Here is a 20,342-nt window from a genome sequence, read left to right as displayed (position 1 = left end):
TGGGGACTATTTTGCCTTAGAACGACCGGCAAGTACCCCTCCACCAAGTGTGCGTATTAAAATATATCGCTGCTGTCGGAACAAAACCTTGTATCTCCAAAATGACAACTTTAGAGAAGAAGGAAAAAACATATTTCACTTTTAATGTAAATCAATGGAACCAGACTTTTTTCCAAAACATTTTGGGCTGTTTCTTTTGGTCCATTCATCTTGAAATGTACAAACAATGTAAAGGACTAGAGGCATGTTTAAATTATGTGAAAAACTGAAAAACGTCAAAAAAAAGGGGGAAACAAGGTTTTGTTCCGACAGCAGTAATATGTTTTAAGCCAAAAGCTTATTGCAAAACTATCGTAAAACAATGTCCCAAGCATCAGGCAGTGCATTCATAACCATTTCATATAATAACTTTCAGCTTTTAGAGCCATTAAACTCTTCAAGTGTCTGGTTCCCATCACCACAACTGTGGACAATTCTAAATCAGTTCTAAAAGCTCTTTAGAATAGGGCGTTTTACATGAAACCACTCTGAATGACTTTGTTGAGTTATGCAGAAATGTTGAAAATTCGGTGGAATTCCCCTTTAAACTAGTTGACGCAGAGCTGCCCTGCACTGATGAAGAACTGAGGAACTGAAAGTAATGACTGGTCCCGCTCAGCGTCTCCCGTTGCCAGGCAACACCGTAGCGAGGCAGCTCTTTTTTCCCCACCCGTATTCTGGCAAAGCCCCGCCTTCTGCGCTATGACTGGCTGCAGAATGAATTACAAGAATGAGTGGGAGGGGTTTGTCACGACGGGTGGGGAAAATAGCGCCTTGAGGAGACGCAGCCAAGCACTGCTGCATTATGTATGAGGGGGCGGGGCCTAACCGCCGGATTTATTTAGCGAGAGGTCCGAAAGCGGCACCAAACTTTCACTCTCCAGACCACCGTGGCATCGCAGGCCACCTGTTTCTCAGGTAAGTGTCATTCACATCCCTCTGCACTGACCAGCATGACTTTTAGCCCTGAACTGGATCTCCCCCAACTGTTGCTACCCACTTGTGTGGCTACATCATTTCTACCTAATGTCTTGTTTGCTGGATGTTTCTACACTAACACTGACAGACTGAGTATAAAGATGTCTACAGTGTGTATTAACTACAATAAACTACAGACACAAACGATTCGGGTGTCATATCTGTTAATAGAACATGTAAACAGGCTACTAGTTGAGGTAACCTAGGTAACCTAGGCTGCTGTTACATCTGTAAGGTCATTTATAAATGTAAAATGCTTGCAAAGGAGCAGCATCTGTAAAGGTGTGGCTGGATCTTTGCAGGTGCAGCCCAGCTTGACCAGAGTGCTGGGTCCTAAAGTTTACAGTTTGGCATAGGATGTTGCTGCACATGAGAGCCTTTTAATACTTTTCTGTTGTTTTTCTTGTGCTCTTGTGCTCTTGTGCTCTGTTTCTGAGCAGAGATGCATTTTATGTAAATATAGTTTCACTCATTTGGTGCAGAATGACACTGGTGGTTGGAAAGTGGGGAACAACAGGAGAAGTGCTGTGAGTTCTCTGAGGCTGATGACAGATGAGAGGTTTTTGTGGAAGATTTTCGGTGCAGCTGAGGGAGAATCTGGAGGTAATTCACTGCAGTGAGTGCTGGGTTTCGGCCGGTGCTGGACGCAGGGTGGAGGCACTGCCCTGTGCTTCCACAGTGAGACAGGACCCAGGGTGGGAAACGCTGCCTGCAGTGATTACTCTCAGCAGTAAGCGGACAGACACTAGAGCAGCCTGACAGGCACAAAGCTTATTTTAAGCCAAACTCTAGACTAAAAATGAATTTCACTGGTCAATCAGCATTCCTCCAGGAAACTGACCCTCAAAGTCCAGAACAGCAAACAGCACCAGGATTACCTCTAAGTTGACTGAAATAGCAGATGGTAAATGTGCATATTCTTGAGGAAAAGAAGTTAGAATGATTTCTATTTGTGACGTATGTGCAAGACAGTTTGGCTGGGTGAGGTGCAGGATGCTTGGTTTTAGGGTTATAGGATCAAACTAGCTGAACTGTTCACGAAACGTTTGGTCTCTCATTGCTTCTAAAGCTAACACCTGTATTTCATGCTATAGATCAAAGATAAAGATATTCAGTACTGTGCAAAAGTCAGAGACCACCCTTCATTTATTCCATTACCAGTCTGAATGTCCAACAAATAAAAGTTATTCATTTTTCAGGGTCAGGAAGAAAAGCAGAAAACATATTTGCAAGAAATTACGCAGAAATTTTAATAACTAAAAATAACATAACATCAGCGTTTTCAGTATTTAGTGTGTTCACCATTCGTCTTTATTACAGCTTCCATGCTTTTCAGTATGCATTAGGATTATTTGGATTGTGAGAAGCAGAATATCCAACCAACTTCTAAGACTGAACTTTGGAGGTGTGAAAAAATCTCCCTGCAGATTTCTTTGCAAAACAGAAAGCAAATCTCAACAACTTCCATTCTTTTCCTTTCAGTTTTTTCTAAGAAATCTGCAGGGATATTTTTCCACACCTTGAAAGTTCAGTCCTAGAAGTTGGTTGAATTCTCTGCTTTTCATGATTTAAGTAATCCCAGTTACAAATTTAGACTCATCAGTTCATAAAACCTTTCTTCTTTACATTCTTCCACACTCATAATGTTGAGTTGTCTTCTCACAGTGGAAGGATGGACAGAAACACCTTCAGATCTGAGCTTGATGTTCCTCTTTCTCAAAGATAAAAGCTTTTATGTGCTGTTTGTCTGATGGTGACAGACCCTTCCTTATGCAAGTGAATTATTTTATATCTAATCTCCTCAGAAACATCTCCTGAATGATGGTGATCTCTGATTTTTGCCCATTATTATATTTGATTAAAGAAATCAGAAAAAAAAGAAATGTACGCTCTTCATACTGTATCAGAATGGATGTGTATACTCTAAGTACAGTGGTGATATATTTTAGCTTTCACTAACAACTTCTCCAGCTATGTACAGCTGAATATAAAGGAACTATAGGAGTGCTTGCCACTATTTGAGGCGCACACCCAAAGCAATCCAATGAACGATGTTCCAGAGCCATTTTGGTGGAGTTGGGAATAGCACAAGTGTCCTGCAGAGCAAAGCCTAACCAGAGATGATGAAGAACTGGCACATTTCGCGTTCCTCAATCGTGAGGTCAGAGAAAGCTGAAACCAGCGTTTCTTTGAGTCAGTCCATCAAGTATGTGCTGAGACGCCTGCAGATGTTTTCCAAGCAGTAGAAAAATAATGAAATAAATAAAATAAAAAATAGAGAAAAATCCCAAATTCCTTTCTGAGGTTTAGTCCCTGAATGTGTTCCATTCTAGCGTACTGTTTATCATACATTAACCAGGCTTCTTGCAGTGGAAAAGCTTTGGAGCTGGAGCACGGTCATGCCAAGTCAGGTCCTTTTCCTTAGATGGTATTAGCCATGAGGCTGGAGACCTTCTCCATCAGAACCCATGAGCGTGTGTCTGGCTGTGATCGATGTCTTGTCTCCCAGGAGACTGAGAATGTGTTTCACTGCAATTAAGGCTTCTTCCTGCAAGAGCATCTTGGCGTCCTGTGATTTGCTGCTTTTGAGAGAAATCTGTAAACTTTCTGAGCAAATGGTCCAAAATTGGAGAAATTGCTGACGTCCCGAGCAGTGGCAGCTTCTTCATGACCTTCTTGGGTGTTTCTAATTAGAGAACATGATTTCCTTTGAAAATGAAAGAAATGCATGATGAAGCTAGCCAAGCAGCTAAAATTATGTTAGTGAGACTCAGTCTGATGGAAAAAATGTGGAAATACCAGCCGTTTGATGTACTGCCTTACTGAATGCCTTGATCTATTGAAGAGGCATAGCGCCAAGGCCAGTTTCTTGCTATGGCACGGCAAAAGAAGTTGTTTATGGTCATATTAGACAGCGTTGACTCGATTGTAATCAAAAGCATAACCGTATGACTCAGGGGGTCTTGAGGAATGCACTGATGGAGACGTAGGTACGCCTCCACAAAAGTTCTTGTTACTTTGCAGGGAGAAAGTATGAGCTTCAAAGAATATTTCGAAAGGAGAGAACAGCCATGTAGTAATTCAAACATGCCCACACTGGCATCCTGACTTTTAAAGAGCCCGTTGAGAGGACACAAATGAGATGTTATAAGGAACAGATGCTGGTGTGATAGATCTACTGGACACATGCCGTCCATGTTGAAGGCTGATGTTAGCACGTCAGGCAACATGTTGGCATTTAGCTCTTCTTAACCTTTGAAATGGTTGCCATATCCTACATTTTTCTTGTTTTTTTGAAGTTTTCTATCTGAGGTCCACTTATGACATTTGTCTGTTTTTTTACCAGTCGTAATACATATAGTGATATATGTTATTGAGATATGTTCTGATTGGCTGCCCTCTATTGCCTCATTCGGCAGGCATTACAGGCTGAAACAATCCTTATAACTTCACAGTAATTGGGTGGAGCTAACGTCCTGTCAGCTGAGTATGTGGATATATGTAAATTAATTCAAAAAAGGTTGTTTTTGCAGCTTAGTTTCCACTGTTTTCGAGTTTAACACTGTTTACATACTAAATCATTTTTTAAAAAGTGAGGAGAATTTGTTTTTCCATGATATGGGCCTTTATTAAAATATTTTCTGAGGCCATTTAAAGCTGGGGTAGGTGATTTTGTAGAAACCAGGCAGCGTAAGCTAGTTTTTGAAAAAAAAATCCCATCCCCTACTTTCAGCCCTCCTTCCAAAGCCACTCCTCCAAAACACATGAACGCACCATGGCCTAAGAACATATATACAACCAGATTAAAATTAAGATAAACATAGCTAGCTAGCTTACACCTACAGTTTAGCTAACATTGGCGCTGGACTAGCCTAATACAGGGGTGACCATACTTTTGTGGCCTGAGATCTACTTTTTCCAGTGGACAGGTCATCGTGATCTACCTTTAAAAAAATAAAAGAAAAGGCTGGCCTCATCCTTTTTAAAAGCTTTGAAACTTTTTTAATGCACTTCAGTGGCATATATTGATATTCAGCATTACAGGGCAAACGACTACTTAAAAATCACAACTTTATTCTGATGATTTGCACTGAATGGTGTCAGCAGGTTTGTGTAGTCTGGATAACGTTTTGCTTCCTGAGTTCACTTTTAGCTGGGAATTCGTCGTTGTGGTTTCTGTGTATAGTGTGTAAATGTCTCTCGACGTTCCCCTTCTTTGGAAGTGCGATGGTTTCGGTTTTCAGTTTCTTTGTGCTAGATCTCCCACTCATTTTCTGGAATAGTCAGTGTAGGTTACAAAAGGAAAATGCAAAAAATGGCACTACATGAACTGACTACTGATAAATGAAAACTTTCTAGATCACTAGAGAGGCAAACTCACAGAGTGCTTTAGGTGGGCTGTGGCGTAGCTATGGTAGCAAGTGGTAAATTAAATAGACAGTGGCCACATTTCATGTCAGTCAATCACATTGACCTGCCCACTGCCAGAAGCAGTAAGAAATAGTTGAAATTTGATGGCCTGCTTGAATGAGGCATGATCTACCAACATGCACTATGCAATCGACAGGTTGATCACGATCGATGGGCCCCAGGCCTAATACAAAAGGTAGCTACATAATTAGCTACACTGACTACATAATTTAGGAAAATAACAAATTCCCACATAAACAAAACAAACTAGATAATTACCTGTCCAACAGAAAATAGCAACCTTGGTGTTGCTTTCCAGGCCTTTCAACTCCCCCAGTTTTCGCCACCATTGAAAAGCCACGCTGAGGGTCACTCTGGTTTGACCTCTTGCTTTTTCTACTTCTGTCTTTCTTTACTTTCTTTCTTTGTTGTAGGTGTTGTAAATACCTGTGTAACTTTCTCTGCCATTCTTGTGAACCCAGCTTACTACCTTTCAGCTGTGTGTGTGTGTGTGTTTGTATGGAGCTGTATGATGGATGGCAGGTCATGAGATGGCTAGATAGGCGGGTAGGCCATCTAATCATTTCATATGGTCCGAATGAGATGATTGGACAGGGTTTTTTCAGTCCTGTGGCCTATAACAATTTTTTTTTTCTTTTTATTGTCAGAGCATTTGATTTGTTGATTGGATGTAAATAAATATCATGAACTATAACAAAAAATGTTTCTAAAATAAATCACCTACTTCACCTCTAATTTTTTTGTAAAAATAAGAAAAGTAGAGTGCTTTTTCTGAAGAGTGTAAGCTTTATGCAAGTGTATAAGACTCCTTTAACATGGTCTAAACTCTAACTTTCAAGAACTGCACAAGTGATTATGTTATTTTTCAATACTACCTTTCAACAAGCCTGTGAAAGCAATGAAAAAGTGGCTGATAAATTAAGGCAGGCCTGAAATTATCCATCCCTTCCTTTCAGCACATGCCTTTTCAGATGAACTGTGTCATGCTATTTCTATTCTGTGCTTGGACTTTGTCCAGTGCTCAGTGCCATAGGCTTTAGAGCAGAGGGATGTTGGCTTGTTAGTGAACAGGAGGATTTCTGTTCTTCAGTGACACAGGTGCAGCTGCCCTAATGTGAAAGGAAATGGGTTTCCCCGAGTATGCATGGGACGGTGTTTGTGCATGGTTATTATGGACTCAGTCATTTAGTACGCGGTCCACTTTCATCATTAGCCTTGAGGGCACATTAAATAGGCCTAATCCTATTTCCAGTGCAGCTTCTGTTTGGAACGAGAGAATTTCATACTGTAGCATGTAAGGTTTATCAGGGACAGAACTGTTCTGCAAACAATTTGTGTCTGACCTTCGAAAAAAATCAGAAGCAGTGCACTGTGTATAATGCTATCCAGCTGCCTCTGTATTTATTCATTACCAAGAGGAACGCAGTGTATTAAAGGGCCCGTATCTTACATTTTACCTATGCTGTATTTTTTCCCTTAAGGTTCACTTATAACGTTTGTGTGCTTTTATGTACTAAAAGTGGTCATACTTCATTTTTACCTGACCATTTTCCAACCTCTTTTTATCCCTTTGAATAAAACAGGCTGTTTTTATTACTGTACCTTGAAGACTAATATATGTGAATGAGATCTGTTCTGACTGGCTGCCCTGTATTGTGCCTCATTTAGAAAGCAGTCCCAGCTGAAACACTAATAATTTATGAATGGGCAGGGCTAAACTGCTGTAGGCTGAGTAGGCAGAGATATGCAAATAAATTGGTTCTTATGACATCACAGAAACAATGAATTCAAAATGAGCTGTTTTTGCAGCATATGTATGGATTAGGGAGTAAATAATATGTTTTGAAACTTTAAGAATGTTTGCGCATTAATTCAAACTACTTTATTTCAAAAAGGCGAGGGAAATTCTTCATTCCTTTAATGCAACTTGAGGCCATGCGTTACAGTGATTTTACTATGGTTAAAAAGTGCTTTCTTGTGTTTAAGGCTATGCTCACATTACCAGGCTGAAGTGGTACAAATCTGATTTTTTGCCTTAATGTGACTTTTTAAAAGCTTTGTAGACACACTAAGCTCTAAAATCTAAGCCACTTTCATATGTGGACCTAGATTTGTTACATATCCGATTTGTGGCCATGTGCCCTTAAAGAGAACACTCAGATTGGAATACATGTGTTTTTTTACTGCTCATGCACCATCATTCAGCATTAACATGGCAACACAGCATAACTTGAAGTGAGTAGCAGTACATGCTGACCTTATTTCGATTTATTATGCTAGAATAATATATAGCTGAGAATTCTTCAGAGCAAATTATCTTCGTTAGTTAGTTTGTTGTTGTTCATGATGCACATGGTTATTTCATGTGATGTTATTGAGCTGGATGTGCACATGCAGGCTTTGTCATGGTGCAGATTTGTTCACATTAATGACAGATACGAGTTACTTACTCACGCAAATGTAATCCGCACAGTTAGATCGGACAAAAATTCCAAACTGAGAAACAATAATGCTTGTAATATGAACCGTATTTTTTCCCTGAGGTTCACTTATAACATTTCTGGATCTGATTTCCAGTGTTTACTGAAACTTAGCATAATGACGTTAGCAACAAGCGCATATTTACAGCGACTGTTAAGGACCAACGGAAAACTGACTCAATGTGTAACACACTAAGTGGAATCTGCTTGTGTCTGTATCACCTACTGGACAGCTAAAAATATCAGCTAGTGTAAACCAAACTGTGGCAAACTCACAGCAACACAAACCATTGCAGCTTCCATTTGCTGTGGCCATATAAGGTGGAGGAGGAAGTCGGTTCATCAAAGGATGGAGCGCACTTGCATTGTCTACATGCATCTCAAGCCTTCAGTAGTTTGCAAAAGGTCTGATTGAGGTAACTTACTCTACTTAGACTATGATGTTTCTTGATTGAGTTCAAAGTCATTTATCGCATCTCAAAGGCTTCAGTGGAGTATAGATGCCAGTGATTGCATGCTGCTTCTGAAGAATACAGTACTTATATAGAGTGAAGATGCACTTTAATATCTGTGAGCTTTGCCACATCAGTGTCTTTTACCATGTTTGGTTATGCTGGGCCACACCAGCCCCTCCACCCCACTCCACAGTACTCTGTGTCATGGAACACGAACGCTTTCTCATCTTTTAGGCCTGTGGCTATTGTTTCCATATGGCTGTGTTGGGGCATCCCATGACTGTGGACATCTGTGCACGGGCACAGTGGCACTCGTTCCTTAACTTTTCTGTATTTAGTGTGTCTACTCTTATCACAGCTTCCGTTTTTTCAGGAGACTTGCTTTCGATTTTTCACAGAAATCTGAAGGCATATTTTTCTAAAGTTCAGTCTTAGAAGTTGGTTGCATTTTCTTGTTTTTCATTCATTTCTAGCTACACATTCTCTAACTTTTGCACAGTGCTGTATATTTTATTCCTGTGGAAATGATGTACACATTTGAATCAAGTCATTTCAGTGCATCACTTTTTTCAGTGCAGTGAGGGAGCTAATAAACTGCCAGCTTCCAGCTGTTCCAGCTTCTTACAGCTGGTGCTCCTTACGTGAACTGTGGCCTAGGCTGTAATTGCTGGCACTAATGCTAATTATAGATTGAAAAGAGTGGGGTTTTTAAAAGAACATAACATCTCACTGCCCTTGACTTTGATGGCACTGATGAATAAACCGGCAAACATGCTGTGAAAAGTTTAATTCTTTCATCTTGCCCACGTAAATCTGATTGTCGTATAAACAGGGACATAGAGGCTGGATGAATGCACGTGATTGTACGGAGGACATCATGTACTGGCGGTGGATTCTAAAACTTCCTAAATATGTTTACATACATGCAAAATGTTCAAGCTATATTCAAGAAAAATGCTCTAAAATTACTTGTAATAAAATCTCTATACATCAACTTACCCTAAAAGTAAAGAACATTTTCCCTTTTCATGTGAAGCTGGCAGTTTGGACATACTTGTTTTTCTTTTAGACAGCAATGAGAAGTTTTTTTGTCTGTATTTAATTCAATTACTTCACTTTTTAAGAAATAAATTGTTTTCTTCTACTGCCCACATGAGCCATATTTTCAGAAGAGCATTCAGCTTGAATCTGTATAAAATCTGTCCACTTATGGCCGACCCACAGTATCATCAGAACACATTTGAGTTTGAAAAGAATACTTACAGCAATTCATTCCCAGTTTCAGTGATAAATCAGGCCTATACAAGTCCAGTTTTTGTGCACCATCGTCTGGGAATGCAGCGCTTTGCAGTTTCATCTTAATGTGGTGTTAATGTGTGCAGATCCACCATAATGAATGGGGCACGTTTGAGCGAATTGAAGAGAAGCATTTACCCAGAAACCTGCTCAGTGTCCTTGACCCAGCCCAGCATTGCAGCGGTCAGCTTGTGCAGTCTCTTGTTTCCCCCCATTTCCCTTTCATGGTTAGAGGCAGGCGCTGTAACTATGTGAATAATGTTTTGTTAACATGAAGAATCTTCTCTCGAGCAACTACTGGTTTGTCACTGTATAAATCAGGGGAGCAGGTAGTCTGTCAGCAGCTTGACCAGCGGCAGATGGTTTCAGCATCTGGGATAAGCTTGTGTAGATTTAAGGGTGGGCCTGCATCCCACCATGGAGTGCATTCTGGATCTGTGTGCTTGTCTTGTCTTCACATGATGACGCTTTACAGCCAAACCACAAGGTGGTTCATTACCTTACCTTACCTGCCTGTCTCTGTATTGAGAGACCTCATAGTGCATGCCTCTCTGATGCTACGTAAGCTTGAGGCCATGGATGTCTTCAAATTTGTCCTTTTCTCCCATTATTGTCTATTATGTGTTCCAAAGAGGCACCCTCTCTTAGTTCTTTGTTCATGAGCAAGAAGCTTCATTTAGCTGGGAGTAGGTCACTGAAGGAGCGGAATTCTGACTCCAGCATTTTTGGAATTTCAAGACCACAAGAGGGAGAACTATGGTGAGGGCAACGTGCCCAGGAACTGTAATCAATCGCAGATGTGTAAATTAGAATGTGTCCTCAGCCTGTGTCATGTGGAAATGATTTGTGGGCTTGATCCTACCTTGTGGTAAGAAAGCTGGACAGAAAGGCGGAGAGCCTGGGAAATCTATAACGTGCCCAGCACTACCGAGTCAGCGCTCTGTTCTTTTTCCTTCGAGCTTTAGGAAGAGCGAAGAAGGATATAAGACTAAGGAGGAACAAATTCCTTCATACACAGTAAGTGTTGAATTAACCCATTACAGAGGTACAAGGCTTACTCTGTGAGAGGTCATTCATCAGTGATGGGTTTACTGTTCCAAGACGTTCTGCAGACTTTGAAATCAAGTGTTTCTTTTAGAGGTGCTGCTTAAGTCCTTAAACTCTGCACTTTTAATAAGACAGAATCCTAAGTGGTTGTTGGTTGTTGAAATATGGTTCTACAAAAATGTTTAATTGGGACCTTTACATTCTGTGGAAGTTCTTTAAAAACATTTTTGACAGCACTCACCCTTTACAAAAATCATTCTTCTTTAAAGAACCATCCATTGAAAAGTTCTTCTGTGGCATCGCTCCGAAGAGCCTCTTTCAACATTTTTATGTTTAAGAATCAGGACCTGATGGCCATTCCTCTATCATATATACAGATATGTGCAGAAGTCAGAATTTTTTTCATTTATGTAATTTCCACTCAAAACAGCCATTAAGAAGTTACAAGTTATCTACAAGTTATTAACAAGTTATTAACATTAGGAAACAAGTTATTCAACATAAAGAAAAAAGCAAAAAACACATAAAATCACATAAACACATAAAATCACATAGAATATAATAGTATATATAGATATATTATCAAATTTTCGCTATGTAGTGTGTCCATGCTTTGCTTTTACTGCAGCTTCCATTCTTTTTAGAAGACTTGCTTTCAGTTTTTCTAAGAAATCTGCAGGGATATTTTTTCACACCTCCAAAGTTCAGTCTTAGACGTTGGTTGCATTTTCTGCGTCTCACAAGTCCGAGTAATCCCCATAACAAATTTAGACTCATAAATCCATAAAACCACACTCCAGATGTCCAGTTTTGCTGCTCTTCTCCTTTTTGTCTATATTCTTTTCTCAGTAAAGGCTTCTTGATGGCTACACATTTTTTCAGACCCATAGTGTTGAGTTGTCTTCTTACAGTGGAAGGATGGACAGAAAAAACTGTGGATTTTTCAGATTTGAATCAAGAGTGAATATTGATTATCTCTTAAAGATAACAAAATTAAGTACTGTTGTTTTATATGGACAGTTTTCTTATTTTATATCTATATATTTTATAAGTAGATTATTGTATACCAAATCTCCTCAAAAATATCTCCTTCAGCATTTTAGATGCACATGAGAAAGAAATTTAGATGCACATGAGAAAGACATTTGCAGGGCAGCGGAGGTGTGTTTGAGTAGTTGCTTGTGTAAATGTTGGTGTCTCTTTGAAGTTGAACATGATGTCAGTGGCCAGGTTTCCATTCAAACATTTTGCAAATGATATGCGCATTTGTGAAATTTTGGCAGTCATGTTTCCATACACTACAGTTTTGCAAAGGAACTTTAGATGGCTTAGGCTACCATGATTAGGGTCTGTATCTAAATGAGCAAGGTGGAGAGATTTAACTCGGTTATTGCTTTAAGTAGAATTATCTTTACAGTTGCCATCTTTTTATGGGCATATTGCAGCTCAGGCAGGGTGAGCAATGGCCCTCCTAATGAGGGCTGAAATCTCTTTGTCACCCCGACGACGTCCACCTTCATCTGGAAACTCAAATACACCAGACAATTCTGGGAGCAAACAAGCTTTGGATTAGGCCTCTCAGAATGTCAAAAGCAACCTTTGAAAAGCTATGCGCCATGATTGGACCATCTGTAGGACCAATCATTTCTCACTTACAGCTGGATATGTCATCGTTAATTCGAAAAATGGTTTTCCATCACCCTTTTTCACATTTAGGCTTTAGCAATATTCTAACTTTTCCACCTTTTGTGATATTTGTTTTTTCGAATTTTGTGCTTTTTCCATTCAGGTGCACATTTTCAAAATTCGCAAAACAACTGGTGGATGGAAAACTCACTAGTGTCTCTTTGGGAACAACTTTTGTTGGGAGGACACAGCTGTAACTGGTTGGTTTTAAGATTGAAAGTGTAGAAGAGTGGCAGTAGGCACACAAACATATAGAGTGGACACATTAAACATTGAGAGATTTAATATTATACTTGGTGTTTGAGACTTTTGTGTATTTTTCTGTTAAACTGCTTTTTTCTGATACTGAAAAATGAATAACTTTGTGAAACTTTACAGAATCTTACTAGCTCAGATTTCTTTACAGTGATGGGGACAGGAACCAGAGGTTATGAAGTCTATAATGCAAATAAAGCCATTTTATATACTCTCCAAAATGGCCAGTGATTCTACATGAGCTTTTATATGTAATGATATAATGTGATAATAGTAAAATAGTGGTAAATCTGAAAAAATAAATTTTCTTTGGGGACTATTTTGCCATACAATAACCTGAATGCATTTAATAAACGTGTTTTAGTCCAGAACTTCTCAAAACTTATCTCAAAACTTTTGTAATACAGGCAGAAAACATAACCAGAGCAACATATTCATAACCATTTCGTGTGATAGCTTTCTGTGAGGGAGCTTTTAGAGGCACTTGAAGCTTCAGAATCTGTTTCTTATCACCACCTCTTCGAACATCTCTGACTCTATGAGTTACTCTACAATGGAACATTTCAGATCAAACCGCACTGAACTTTGAATCTTACTGATTGAACTATGCAGAAGTTTTGAAAAAGCTATAGAGTTCCCCTTTGGGAACTTTTGCACAGCACTGCATATACATTAGTTTCATAGTAGTTATTGAATAAGTCGTAGTAGTTAATGAATAAAAACATCAGTAACTGAATGACTGGTCTGCAGTTTAAGAGGCTGACCCTCTCTCAGGTTAAGTTAGTGTTCTGTACGAGTTGATAAGAAAATCCCTCTCAGCTGAAACAGATCAACTCTCCGCTGACAGAAATGACATCTTTTGGGAGGGGCCGTATGTCACCTAAACGCCGCTCTGGCCCGCTCTCCGGGTCACCGAGGTACAAAAGGCTCAACTCCTGCACATATGGAGGCGCTTTGGAGGAGAGCCACAGATTTGAGCCCATACTCTTGCACCTGGAGAAGAGCCAAGGCAAACAGGCCCGGAGCTCCAGTGGACTTGTCCGTCGCGTCCACTCACCGGGCAGCTGCCTGCTCCACTCCAGCTCCAGCACTCTACACATGTGGAGCAGACACAGGAGCACAGACGAAGCATTGTGTCATGCCGAGCTTAATTGTTCCCATGTAGATGCAGCTGTATGCTGGTGTAGGATGGAGGTCTGTGTGTTGTTAAGGAGGCTTGACTGGGTTCCTCGATCAACCACTACTGCCCACTCTGTCAGTGTTGTGATGGACGTCATAGCTTGGATCAAGTCAGATAAGAATTTTTCATAAGCGTGTTTGTAAAATTCTTTATACATAAAACAGCTTGAAAATCTCAAGTATTCTCTATAAAAGTCCTAGTTATTTTCTAAAGGAGGATCTTGCCCTATGAAATGGGACAACCATCAAATATAGAAGAGCATTACTTCATTAACAGGCTACTAGCGGGGCTCTGTAGGTGACCCTGCCAGTCCGCAGTGATAGCAGAGGAGGGTAAAGTTCAGCAATCTCGCTGGTCGGCTTTGGTTAAATTTAAGGAATCATGTTCCTTCAAAGAGGGGAATGCAATGATTATTTATTATCGCCCACACCAAATTCTTCAGTGATATGAATCTGAAGTCAGCTATTTGCCAGTGTCTTGTTCGAATTTTCTTGTTCCACCTTAAATGGAGCAGCAGTTCTGGGTTTCTTTTGTTGCTTGGGCAGCCATCTTTTCTTTTTTCTCCTACCACTCTGTTTGGAGTGAGCCTCTGAAAAACCATGTAGCCAAGTAGCACTAACACTCCACCCTACCCCTCTATCTCAACAAAAATTGGGACACCCTACCCCTAGGCGTGAACGAGCACAACAGAAGAATAAGGGCTAAGTAGTAGGGGCAAGAAGTGAAATGGGATTAGCTAGCTAAGTAATTTTTCTGTAGCCTGCTGGTTACAGACTATCACAAACAGCACAAGGTATGTTTTTAATTAACATACTTAACAGCTTTAGCTGTTACACTAGTTTAGTGAACATGGACTGAAGGAAAAACAACTAAACTTTCAAAAAATTAGTAAAGTAAAGAACTTGATGGTGGACTAACACATTTAGAAATACATGTGTCATGCTGACATTAAGTACGGATTTAGACAACATGCTGTTAGCTAGCTAGCTAAACTACCTCATTCAGCTGCTTCTGAGTTAGAAAAGGTAAGAACTACATACAGTTCTCAAGAAGTTTCTCATTATCAGAAATATCAGAAATGTTTGTATGATACTAAACTTGAGTGTTATGTTAAACATCCAGCAAAGCTTGAATGAAAAATAGGATATAAATATGATAAAACATGGCTTAAAAACCGCTGATCAGACCTATCTGAGAACTGTGTGGACAGCTCTCTGTCCAATGATCCCTGCCTGCTTCGCCTCTCATAAAGAACTAAAATCATTATCCAGCTTTTATGTGACGGTAACTGGACACAAAAGGTTGTGATGTGTGGACAGACAGATACAGACAGGTGGTCTTGCTTACTTGCTTTTGGTTATGCTGGGTTAGCTTTAGCTTACTAATTGCCTCTGAAACTGTTTTGTGGACGAAGCAAGAGACCTCAGCCTTGTGACTGGTCAGGGGAATGCTTATGGAAGTGTTACCCTAGATTAGGACTGCTCAGTTTACATCGAGAGGAGAGAAATATGGTGAAATATAAAGATCATTTATTGGTCATTGGAACATTATTGAAACTGTAAACTTAGTACATGTTTACTGTGTGCCTGCAAGCACAAGATTAACCTTCTTAGAAAGAAAACACAGATTTAAGTACCCTGGGTTTTTAACTGAAATTAAGAGCGTGTGCCCTGTGGTTTAGGTGTAGTTAGGGCTGTGATCTTCCTTCATTGATAGTTTAATTCTATTTAACTGAATTGTCAGCGAAGTGGAACGCAAACATGGATTTTGGAAGAAAGAGCCTTAAAAATAAAATCACAGACACTACATTCCTCATATTATAATCAGTTTTTGCCACTGGATCTCAACAGTAGTAATGATAGCGCTCACTGTAGGGTAAAACGTGTATAAAACATATTGTTTTTGTGTCAAAGATTCAGACATTGTGTCTGCCAAAGATAAGATTGACCCAGTGTGGTCAGTAACGCCTGTAATGAGAGACAAACTGAAGGAGCTGAATTAGATTTGGGGCATCTGATGGCCTTTGCATCTGACCCCTGATTTCTGCTCTGTTGGGAAAGTGGCAGTAATGTCAAGGAATCAGCATTCACTAGATTTGTCTGATTTGATCATAGATGGATATGAAAGCTTGACTGCATCTTTACCTTTGTTATTTTTCAGCCATGACTGTTATTGGACTGTTCTTCACAGAATCGCTGGTGCAGGCTTGTCTTCACTTTGAATACAAGCATGATGGTGAACAGAACAACATGCATGTTTAGAGATATGTTTTGCTTTATGTCTGACAGTGTTATTAGTTATGTGTTCCTTGCTCTATATGGTGGGACAGTATGACAGGGACTGTGAACGCTCACATCAGTGCAAGAGGCCTTTCAGCTAAACAGGCTATTAGTGTGTACAGAGCGTTGAGCACAATACTCCCCCATTAAAAAACAATCTGTTTTGTGTTTGCCTCACTTTGGTTGCATCAACACTCATTTTTTTCAGGGAATGTAAGCAAATTAGCTTATTGTTTAACTAAAGGATCCGTGCAGTTAGCATATACACTTCCCAAAGCTCTTGAGTTGATATAATATGTTCTGCAACATTCAGAAATGCACGGGAAACTAAAGCTGTAAATACAAATGCACACATGCGCTGGTGATTTATTTTTATTAGGTTTTCTTAGCCAGAACGTCTGGAAGTGGAGTGTTTTTGTTTGGATCTCTTATTCCTTCCTCCAATGACCTGGAGAGAAGTCAAATATTGCATTTCCAGACCGCGCAAAACATATGCTTTGTGTTCTCCCACCGTGGCCATCTCTGCTAGGCTGCACTGTCCCCATAGCCTTCAGTATCCTCACAGCAGCTTTAAAGACTCTGCAGACCCCAGCATGGAGGAACAAACTTCAGTGTGCTGTTTTCACTGCCCCGACACATGGAGCTCATGCATGGCTCCATATTTAGCTGATGAGTTGAATCAGATGTGTTAAACAGAGAACAGGCTGAACAGGGAACATGTGCAGTGGTATAGAGTGAAGGTTAAGAACTGTGTATGATGATCCTGTTTAACCCCTTTAAACCTCAGTGAACCCATTATATTACAATTTAGCATCAAAGCAGTTAATGGATAATGAAGCAGAGGTTCTGCAAAAAATAGACAATAGTTGATCAGCCGATATGTGTTTGATCTCTGAAGGTTGCTTCTTTAGATTTGCACTGGTGCTACAAGGCTAATATAGATAACAAGTAACCGAAGTTTATACTAATAATACCAATTAGCATTGTGCAAACTGCATCGCTAAATCATCACACACTCACCTCCAGCCATATCAAGTATAGGCCTGTCCAAACACATTTTTTAAGCTGACCACAGTTGTTTTTGCAATTATCTTTTTACAGTTATATTTGCATCACAAGAGAAAGTGAACTGGGTGCGTTTTCATTGGATTTAGGCAAATGTATGTAAATAAAAGAAACATGTCATGGGTCTTACCAAAATAGCAAGAATTCTTTTGTTTCTATGCCCTTTAGAGGGCAGCAGTGAGTAATGTTTATTTATTTGATGTTTGTTAATAACACCTTTAAGGGGGCAGCAGTGAGTAATGCTTATTTATTTGACGTGTATTAATAACAGCCTTAGAGGGCAGCAGTCAGTAATGTTTGTTTGTTTGAGCTCGAGCTTCGTCTGTTGTCAGGTTAAATCTCCTAAATATCCATTAATGATGTGTCATTCACAAACGAGTCGGCTCTTTTAGGTGAACACTGAGAGCCATCTCATGTTGACGAGCCCCAGGGAACACTCGGAGCCCCCTTTTTTAAATTAAGACAAAACAAATGGTTCTGCCTCCTCATTATTCCCAACACCTGTGTTGTGTTAGTTCTTGGCTGTTTCCAAGTGTGCCTCGCTAGTTATTCTGATTTTTGACTCTGACCTGCATTGTTTGTTGATGACAGGATGATTGTTTTGCCTGCATTTTTCTCGTCTGCTTGTCTTATAAGTCCTGCCTCCCGAAATTCATCCAGTCAGACTACTTACTCGTATCTAACGTTCTTTGTTTTGTGACAAACGTAATGCAATTTTTGTTAATTAAAATGTAGACATGTTTTTTTGAAAAACAAATGATAGATAATATTGTTAACTTGGCTAATTTAAAAAAAAGAAAAACAAACAATGCTGTTGAATGAAGAGCCATGCCCATCTCTAGTATCAACACCTAGGCAGCTAGAACAGCTAATTTGGCCACTTTCGGCTTGTACTTTAATAGTTGAATGAACAAAAAAGGCAATTAAATCACTTTTATTTATATGGCAGTTAGATATCATGATTGTGACAGGCCCACTCAAATAGACTTATGCACTTTCTGATGCTGTGTGACACACATCTATAAAAATGGACAAAAGTGTGTTGCATCGCCGAAAACTGTTGTAGCAGCAATTTGAGAGTTGAATTTTGTCCATTTGTCTTTGTCAGAAACCACATATGCAAGTCTGTTTGATATTACTTAACACACATAGCTTGAGGCAAGTGTACAGTAATATACAAGGACAGCTCCAGTGCAAACATGTCTTGGCTGGTTGAATACTTTTGGGAAAATTAGAAAATAATGTGGATTTGTTTTTTTTACTAAACTATTCCTTCATGATTACTGAATAAAAACGGAGTAAAAAGCCTGTACTTTAAAGGTTTTTACAACAGACAGTGAGACGGGAGAGATGATGATAACGATGATGATGATAATGAAGATGACACTGATATCCTGATAAGCCTAAAACAGACAATATAGAGCATGAGCAAGAGAGATTGATAAAGAGAGTGAGGGATGATGTTGGTCTAAGCTGAAGTAGTGAGTAGGGTTTGCCTTTTCTGGTAGTTGTCAAAGGCAGAGGAGTGTGTAGGGAGTCCTGTGGGGATATAAAGCAGACAGTGGGAGAGACTGGTGCGTGATCATAGCTCACACTGACTGTACTGCACTGTACTAACCTGTGCTCTATGCTCTACTCTGTCTCTCAGTGAGAACACGAGGAGTTTCTGTGTGAGACACCATGGATGAGGACTTTGAACGCCGCAGAGAGCTCCGCAGACAGAAACGAGAGGAGATGCAGAAAGAAGCAGAAAAGTAAATCTCACACACACACACACACACACACACACACACACACACACACACACAATGTACATATGCCCTATATGTGTTCTATATATCGCTACTGTCGGAGCAAAATCTCATGTGGGAATAGACATACTTTATTGTTAATATAAGTCAGTGGAACCAGACTTCTTCTCATGAGATTTTGGGCTATTTCTTTTGGCCCCTTCATCATGAAATGTACATACAATGTAAAGGGCAATAGGTATTTTTTAAATTATTGCAAAAACTGAAGAATGACAAAAATGGAGATACAAGGTTTTGCTCCGACAGCAGTGATATGTAAGTACCTATATGTACTAATAATAAGAATCATGTATTATATCACCAGGAAATCATTAGAGCCTTCTAGACCTTCAGAGAATATAATTTGAGAGCTGAACTGAAGGCCCAATGTGCTGTTCACCACTATATATAAACCGATCAGGCATAACATTATGACCACCTCCTTGTTTCTACACTCATTGTCCATTTTATCAGCTCCACTTACTATATAGGTGCACTTTGTAGTTTTACAATTACAGACTGTAGTCCATCTGTTTCTCTGCATACTTTGTTAGCCCCCTTTTACCCTGTTCTTCAGTGGTCAGGACCCCCATGGACCCTCACAGAGCAGGTACTATTTGGGTGGTGGATCATTCTCAGCACTGCAGTAACACTGACGCGGTGGTGGTGTGTTAGTGTGTGTTGCGCTGGTACGAGTGGATCAGACACAGCAGTGCTGCTGGAGTTTTCAAACACTGTGTCCACTCACTGTCCACTCTATTAGACACTCCTACCTTGTCAGTCCACCTTGTAGATGTAAAGCCAGAGACGACAGCTCATCTGCTGCTGCACAGTTTGTGTTGGTCATGCTCTAGTCCTTCATCAGTGGTCACAGGACGCTGCCCACAGGACACTGTTGGCTGGATATTTTTGGTTGGTGGACTATTCTCAGTCCAGCAGTGACACTGAGGTGTTTAAAAACTCCAGCAGCACTGCTGTGTCTGATCCACTCGTACCAGCGTAACACACACTAACTTGCCACCACCACATCAGTGTCACTGCAGTGCTGAGAATACCACCCAAATAATACCTGCTCTGCAGTGGTCTTGGGGGTCCTGACCACTGAAGAACAGGGTGAAAGAGGGCTGAAACAGGATGAAAGCTTGCAGAAGATGTGTATATACATATACAGTTTAAGATTTTTCTAAGCATATCCTAATCCCAAACCTGGCTGTAACCTCAGTAACCAGGAAGAAATGGTTTTGCACAACAGAGTAACATACTTTACAAAGTCAGGACCCTTTCATCAGTCCTGCAGATTAGCCCTGCTTTTTTCTGGTTTGCCTGCATTGTCAGGACATTTTGTCCTAAATAAGATACAG

At 40.0% G+C, this 20,342-nt stretch overlaps 1 protein-coding gene across 7 annotated transcripts in view; it reads left to right on the top strand.

Annotated features, from left to right (window-relative positions):
* The first annotated feature begins 829 nt into the window (after window positions 1–829).
* cald1b (caldesmon 1b) overlaps window positions 830–20,342 on the top strand; it is a 46,189-nt gene continuing 26,676 nt past the window's right edge. For all 7 annotated transcript variants that reach the window (XR_005007148.1, XR_005007149.1, XM_036568328.1 and 4 more), the window contains exons 1-2: window positions 830–957; window positions 18,840–18,945. Coding sequence is in view for 5 of the 7 variants with exons in the window: in XM_036568328.1 (XP_036424221.1) it covers window positions 18,872–18,945 (74 nt within the window). In the remaining 2 variants the exon portion in view is untranslated. The remainder of the gene's footprint in view (window positions 958–18,839; window positions 18,946–20,342) is intronic.

The sequence above is a fragment of the Colossoma macropomum genome, unplaced genomic scaffold (assembly GCF_904425465.1).
Source record: "Colossoma macropomum unplaced genomic scaffold, Colossoma_macropomum, whole genome shotgun sequence".
NCBI lineage: Eukaryota > Metazoa > Chordata > Actinopteri > Characiformes > Serrasalmidae > Colossoma > Colossoma macropomum.
The sequence above is the reverse complement of the archived record's forward strand: the minus strand, read 5'-3'. Positions and strand labels throughout refer to the sequence as shown.